Source organism: Sinocyclocheilus anshuiensis, unplaced genomic scaffold (genome assembly GCF_001515605.1).
Source record: "Sinocyclocheilus anshuiensis isolate Anshui unplaced genomic scaffold, SAMN03320099.WGS_v1.1 scaffold454, whole genome shotgun sequence".
Classification (NCBI taxonomy): domain Eukaryota; kingdom Metazoa; phylum Chordata; class Actinopteri; order Cypriniformes; family Cyprinidae; genus Sinocyclocheilus; species Sinocyclocheilus anshuiensis.
The window spans coordinates 1,928,400-1,935,882 of NW_015548217.1; the positions used below are offsets into that span (position 1 = coordinate 1,928,400).

The 7,483-nt window shown below is 35.3% G+C and overlaps 1 protein-coding gene across 1 annotated transcript in view; it reads right to left on the reverse strand.

Annotated features, from left to right (window-relative positions):
* Nucleotides 1–7,483, reverse strand: part of gas7b (growth arrest-specific 7b) — a 41,699-nt gene that overhangs the window by 26,641 nt on the left and 7,575 nt on the right. The window contains exons 2-3 of the mRNA XM_016440863.1: nucleotides 4,930–5,032; nucleotides 660–737 (exon numbers count right to left, since the gene is read on the reverse strand). Coding sequence (XP_016296349.1) covers nucleotides 660–737; nucleotides 4,930–5,032 — 181 coding nt within the window. The remainder of the gene's footprint in view (nucleotides 1–659; nucleotides 738–4,929; nucleotides 5,033–7,483) is intronic.

Genomic DNA, 7,483 nt, shown 5'->3' on the forward strand with positions numbered 1-7,483 from the left:
TAGTGCTCTGCATTTACCCATCCAAAGTGCACACACACAGCAGTGAACACACACACACACCGTGAACACACCTGGAGCAGTGGGCTCAGTGACCTGTTCTCAGCAGAGCTCCTGAGAGAGGAGCTGTAAAAATATATTGAGATGGTTTTTGGTACTTATACCGCAAATATATATTTTTAAGGACATCAAAATCTAAAATAAAACTCCAGAAAGGTGTACAATATGGGACCTTTAATATAACCTGAGCGATCAAATCTATAAAATATGCTGTTGTTGATAATATCTGCTGCTAGAGATTCCCACAGACTGTCTGTAAGTGTCCAGCGTTCCAAACACAGATAAAACTGAAACACAGGAAATCTGTAATCAGAGGCCACTGTGGTTTCACTGCCATCCAGATAAAACGCCTCTGGCCAAAAGCTCTGACAGTCAATGCTCTCCATTCAGTTTGGATGCATCATCCATGTCTTTTCATTTCCACTATTTATGATGGCTATCAGAAAACAGCCGCTTTAAACGGGAGAAGGTCATGTTGTGACCGAAATGTTTGCTGTTTCGCATTTGCTTTTTTGTTGATTTTTTTCACCCTCACGGTGTGCAGGCATTTTTTTGCAACTTTTCACCTATTTGAATTATATATAGATGCTGATGTTCCCCACCTGTCGGGACAGAGTTCTTGTGTTTCACTGGTGTTTTCGGGGTGCCAGGCGTGCTCGACGGCCGCTCCCATGTTGTCTCTGGAAAAACAAGAGCAAAATCAAGCCATTTCCTGTTAATTACATCATCTGTTTTCTTCTGTTGGGAGGTAATGCTCAATAAACGCCACATCGGTAATAACTTAATGCACAGTGCTCTCACAGTGGCCGTATCAGATATTCACAGATAGACACAAATCAATCCTCCCAAAAAACAGTTTCAGTAACCATCGACAGAGATTTACTGAAAACCTGTTTTGAGCAAGTACAGATGCCTTCCTTGTGTCATTTTTGGTAATTTACAGTGAATCAAATCATACGTCATTTGCTGTAATAATTATTGTATTTCTCCTTCAAAAGTTACTTAACATTTTTCAGGTAAACATACATAACTAGCCTGAACTTTAAGTAATAATAAGTATTATATTATTTCTCTGATTTACCACTAAAGACTTCAGTTCAACTCAAATGACATGAATTGAGAACAGATCGAATGCAGAAGCATTTAGTGTGAAGATGAAGGAGAATGTGATGAAAATAATCTACATTAGCCATGCATGTACTGTTTCATAAATAAAGCATTGCTCTGAATGATTTCTCAAAAAAGTGCAATGCATGCATCTGATTAGATTTATTGTCCTCCTTAATACAGAAATGCATTTTAATCCATGTGTCCTCTGCATATGGAATTGTGAAGTTCGGAAACAGCCTGGCGAACTATGAAACAGAGAAGCCGGTTACTAAGCAACGAGCATCTGAGAAGATGATTAGTCGAATTATTTACTTCAAATGAGCTGTGAGTGGTTGGATGGCAGGACTGGGCTCGACGTCTACAGTATTGTTGTAATTTGTGCTCAGCAGCGACTGATCTTCTGGCCAGAACGGGACTGTGTCGCGGTCCTCCAATCTGTGACCAATGTTGTGCTTCAGCTCTGTGGGCGATGAATAATGGCCTAGTTTTGCGTTCTGTAGTTCATCTTTAATTTAGCACCATCTGTATTGGCTCTGTTGTTCCTCCAGCTACTGCACGAGTCATGGGTGTTCAATCAAACGATTAGGAAACAGATTTCATCTTAGCACATGGCAGCAAATTCAAACACAAAGTTTGACTACTGGCATTGAATTCAGTCTTAGTAATCAAACTGATCTGCTCGATTTTACCTAAAACTGAAGTTTAACTTTGAAAAAAAAAAAAAAAAAGCATATTTCATTGTGTTGATCATTCCATTCAGCTCTTATGGACAAGTCGAAACTGATGCTTCTATGGAACTACAACACTGGCTCGACCAATGGTGTGAGTTTGGGGCGGAGCTATCAGTTGTCTTGACCAATGACAGTGTTCAGGAAACCTGTTTGACAACAATTGTTACTTTTTTGCAAAATTCTGTGACGGTAATCGATCTTTCTGCCACTAAAAAAAAATAAATAAAATAAATTTGTAATCGTGACTTTTTATCTAACAATTCTGCCTTTTTCTCGCAATTCTGAGTTAATCTCACAATTCAGATTTTTCCTCTCAGTATTGCAAGTTTTTATCTTGTAATTAAGACTTTTTTCACAATTCTGCATTAATGTCTTGCAATTCTGAGTCTATATATCGCTTTTTTTTTTTTTACCATGGAAAAAAAAAAGATAATTGTGACTTTTTACATCACAATTCATACTTATTTTTTTTCGCAATTGCAAGTTTATATCTCACAATTCTCAGTTTATATCTCACAATTCTGACTTTTTTGCAACTTTTTATTACATCTCACAATTCTGTTTTCTTTTGTTTCCACCATGGAATAAAAAAAAATAATTGTGACTTTTTATCCAACAATTCCGACTTAATTTTTCTTGCGGGTTTATATCTTGCAATTCAGACTTTTTATCGCAATTCTACATTTATATCTTGCAATTCTTCGTTTATATTCACAATTAAGAATTTCTATCTAACAATTATGACTTTTTTTCTCACAATTTTGAGAATAAAGTCAGAATTGTGAGATAGAAACTCAAAACTGTAAGATATAAATGCAGAATTGTGAAGGGAAATTTTATTAGAAATATAGAATTTTATGTTTTTATCCGTCGGAACCAAGCTTCCATACTAATGCAACAGAAATGCATACATTTATATACATTTCTATGTAAACGTATACAGTTTAACATCCTTTTCTACATCCTTCTCATGTAGTCTAGCGATCTCTTTTAGATCTCAGAGGGTTTCCTGAACTCTCCACCTGCAGGTTAGTGAGGTTGATCTGAAACAAGCGGTTTAGTTATTCATTTATTCATATTCATGTGTGTTCCCCAGAAGAAAACACATTTACCAAACCACAGCCAAGAAGAGGAAGGAAACCACACACACACACACACACACACACACACGTGTTACCATGGTGATCACACAACACAACAACCATCTGTTTCATCCACGTGAACTTCAACACAAACTACAAATCAAGCTAAAACCAAGGAGCTTAAAAGACTCTTGCACATTTTAGCTGGTTCTGTGTTTGTGTGAGACTGACTGTGTGTGAATGAGTAACGAACCCAGAGAAGTTAATAACATCCTAATAATCATTAATCAGGCAGGACTGGATCTGGACGGCGTGACGAAACTCTCGGTGGATTCCAGTTTCTCTTACTCACAGACTTTGTAGGATTATTGTAATTGGCTGGTTAGAAGATTGATTTGTTTTCTTGCTTTCACAACTCACGCCTTCCCTCTGTTTCACAGTTTAGCTCGAGTAATAACGAGGAGCAAATGTCGCCTTTACTGCCCACTTTATAGGTGGAGTTGGGCTGTTTTTGAGTGTCAGTGGCTACCATGGAAATGCAAGTGATGTAATAGAAACTATGGGGAAGATGAATGTGTTCATTATTAAATGGCAAGTACCTAAATGTGAATCTTCAAGCCTTTAAATCAGTATAGTAGTAGCTTTTCTTCCACTCAGCTTGAAAATAATAAAATAAAAACAAAACTGGTGTAGGATTTACTTTGCACAGAAATTGCTAAAAAAAAAAAATCACAAAGAATTACAAAGAAACTGCAAGTAACACATTGAATTAAATATTACTGTACATTGCATTGAAATGTAATTTTAATTAAAAATGATTAAAAAATTACATTTTAATGTCAATTAAACTTTTTTGTCCTACCTTATTAGCTTACTATATAAAAATAACGTATTTTTATTTCAAAATACATTCCATTAATACATACTGTATACACTGACTTCTATGGTGAGTATTTTAATATAATTTATTTTGGTATTTTTGGGAGGCATAAAGTCATAACAAAATCATGATATTCATAATATAATTTATATTTGTAAAAAAAAAAAAAATTACTCAAAAATACTTTTAAGCAAAAGATCTTGAAAACAGAGTAAAAATGTGCTGAGACAAATGTAAGCTGCTGAATACGAGCAGCAGAAGTGATGATGCTTCTTTTAGCAACATTAGTATGAACGGTGTGAATTTTGCAGAACGTGGGCATGCAAACTTCATAGACACATTTCAAATGTGAGAAAAGTGCCCAGAGATGTTATAGCAGGTAACGGAGGTGAGAAGAGCGATTTTTGAAAGCGTTTCTTCACTTTTAACAGTGGCATAAAGCATGCGCTGTGGCTGTAAACACGGCATTGTGTGCCAACTGATGGCTCTGATCGGGACAATGCTGATTGTTTGGACACAATGAGAAGTGGAGATATCAGTACCGATCCTCTGATCCGGTCAGACCAGCCTGTACCAGACGTGCTCGACTGGCTGCTGTTCAGTGTGTCTCAGAGTCTTGCTTATGACAACAACATCATCTGCAACCAAAGAGAAAACACTGCGCGACTGTAGGTCTAGTGCAGATGCCCGTGATCACCTTTGATTTGGCCATTGGGCATGCCTTATAACAAGACGAGAGGAAAAGAATAGGAAATATTCTATTATATTCCTATTATATAGGAAATATTCTAAATAGGAAGAAAATAATAATTTAAATTTATTTTTCAGCTTTTTTCTCTTTGCATGTTATTATGTAATAAATAAATAAATACAATTATTTTGAGAAATATTATAATTTATTATATTATTATAAAAAATGTAAAAAATATTATATAAAATATATGTTAATACATTTTAATATAATGTAGTATATACGTAATGGAACTTATGGCCTACAGTCCTCAATGGGGTTTGATTTTTGGCCAAAACTTTGTGCACCTCTAATTTAGTGGCGGCTGGAGGTTCTTACCGTTGCTTATGGTGTTGACGTAGTATCTGCGTCCCTGAGGTGACATGTAGCACTTCCAGTCTCTGGGCAGCGGCTCGTCCAGAGGAGACATCGAGGACAGTTTCTACAACACAAGGGGAATAAATGATGCCAGTACTTTAGAAGAAGCTTCACTGGAAAAAAAAATGTTGAGTGCTAAAACGCACAGTCTGACACACTTTTACAAGCACAGATATAGTGACCTGTAAAAGACTTCGGACAGCTACACTTAAAAATTATTGATGGTTCCTTGAAGAACCTTTAAAGGGGTCATATGATGCGATTTCAAGTTTTCCTTCCATGGAACCACTAAGGGTTCTTTTGTCATGGACTTTTAGTTATCTTGTCATTTTAGTTTCATTTTCATGGACTCTTAGTTTGTATTCTTTAGTTCCTTTTCTCCTTTGTTCTGTTTTCCCACTCTCTAATTAGTTGTCATGGTTATTAATTTGACCTCTCAGGTGTTTGTCATTATTTCCCTCATTTGCTTAGTACTTAAGTTCCTGTGTTTTAAGGTCAGTTTGTCTGTTCTCGTTAATGCATCAGTTGTATTTTTGCTTCCTACGGTGTTGGATTTATTGTTGAGTGTGTCATTAAAGACTTTTTGCTATATCTTCATCTGCTTGGAACTATGCGTGACAGAAGAACGGACCACGAAGGGAAAATGGAAATCGCTTCCATTAATGTTGCCCCATTTAAGGGCAATAAACTATTGAGAGAAGCAACAGTGTTTCTTTTCCAGTATGGCAGAGACCTGGAGGAGTATGTAAAGGAGTTCAAGCTTTTGAATGGGATAGTGTATAATGTTACACAAGCTTTTTATTTCAGATAAATCTTAGTTTGGATCTTTCTATTCATCAAAGAATCCTGAAAAAAATGGATCTGAAGAATCTGAATCTCTGCTGGAGCCGCTGGCAGCGTTTCTCCAGCGTTTAGCTCGTTGAGGTTTTCCCACTCGTAATTTCATCCAGTGGAGAATGCTGGAAATGTGTGGGAAGGATTCGGTGCCAGATGTCAGCGTGCTCTCCATCTCGTGATGCTAAATCAAACATGGTATGTAGAAGCCGAGACCGCTCAGCCAAATCATTCACCCCATCAACACTTTCTGCCCTCCTCACAACACAACAGGAGTTTTTTCTTGTCTTTTCATAATCATATACTCATGTTCCACAGAAGAAAGAAAATCATACGAGTGGCAGAGTAAATGATGACAATGTTGATTTGAGAGTGAACTGTCCCTTTAATAACCTTTTCACTCACTGTGTACATTACACACAGGACAAAATTACTGTACTGGATTTACTTTCAATACAAAAATAAGCTCAGTAATTATAATACACACATTTCCAAAATGTAATTAAATATTTGACTAATTTCAATGTAAAAAAACAAACAAACTGTACTACAGTGTACTACTAAAAAAACTAAAAGTAATAAATAATAATTAAAAAAACTTGACCCTCTAACACTTGCTCTCTCTATTCTTTTCTATTTTAGCTGCTTGTTTTCTTTTTATTTATTATATTTATAACTTGACCTTCTAACACTCTCTACTATGTGCTTGTTTTTCTATTCTATCTACTTGTTGTTTTATTTTAACCTGACCCTCTAACACTAGCATTCTCTTTTTTTTTTTTTATATTGCATCTACTTTTTTAAAAATGTATCATTAAAAAAAGGTTTGATCGCTTATATTGCCCTCATTTGTTTGTCGCTTTGGATAAAAGCGTCTTCTAAATAATTAATAAGTATGATAATAGGAAGTGGATTGTGGAATCGTTCATATTTTTTGAGAAACATCTTTGCCTTTCAAGCAATGATGAGCAGAAGAAGTCTCTTGTGTTTTACGAGACATTCGCTCAGAGCTGGAACGGGACACAGATCACTGAAATCACAACTGAAACGACTGAGGTCAGAGATACGGACCGATCCTGGTTTTCCACTGGTGTTTCATGATGAGAAAAAGATCCGCTGGCATGTACACGGACATTTCGTATGTTCACAAACTGTTTAGATTGACCTCTATTATAAATGAGTATTGCTGCTCGTGGTACGCAGCTGCGTTCAATTAAATTAAATGAAGTGTTTTTTTTTTTTTTCTTCCTGTAAACCAGACGAGTAACTGCTCTCATTCATTTTCTGAGACTCTGAGTTCATATGTCATATGTCACAGACAAATACGATCGCAATGAAGTGGCCTTTAGAAACACTGCTTTGCTAAGTGCCCTAATATATGCAGAACTTAAGTTTATCTAAATATATAATTAAAATATATAATTACTAGTGCTGTCAAACGATTAATCGCATCCAAAATAAAAGTTTGTTTACATAATATATGTATGTGTACTGTGTTTGTTTATTATGTATATATAAATACACAAACATACAGTATCTATTTTTTAAATATTTACATGTATTTATATTTATAAATTTTATTTATATTATGTTTATATATTAAATATATTTATATAACATATTTTTCTTAAATATATACATGCATGTGTGTGTATTTATATATACATAATAAACATAATAA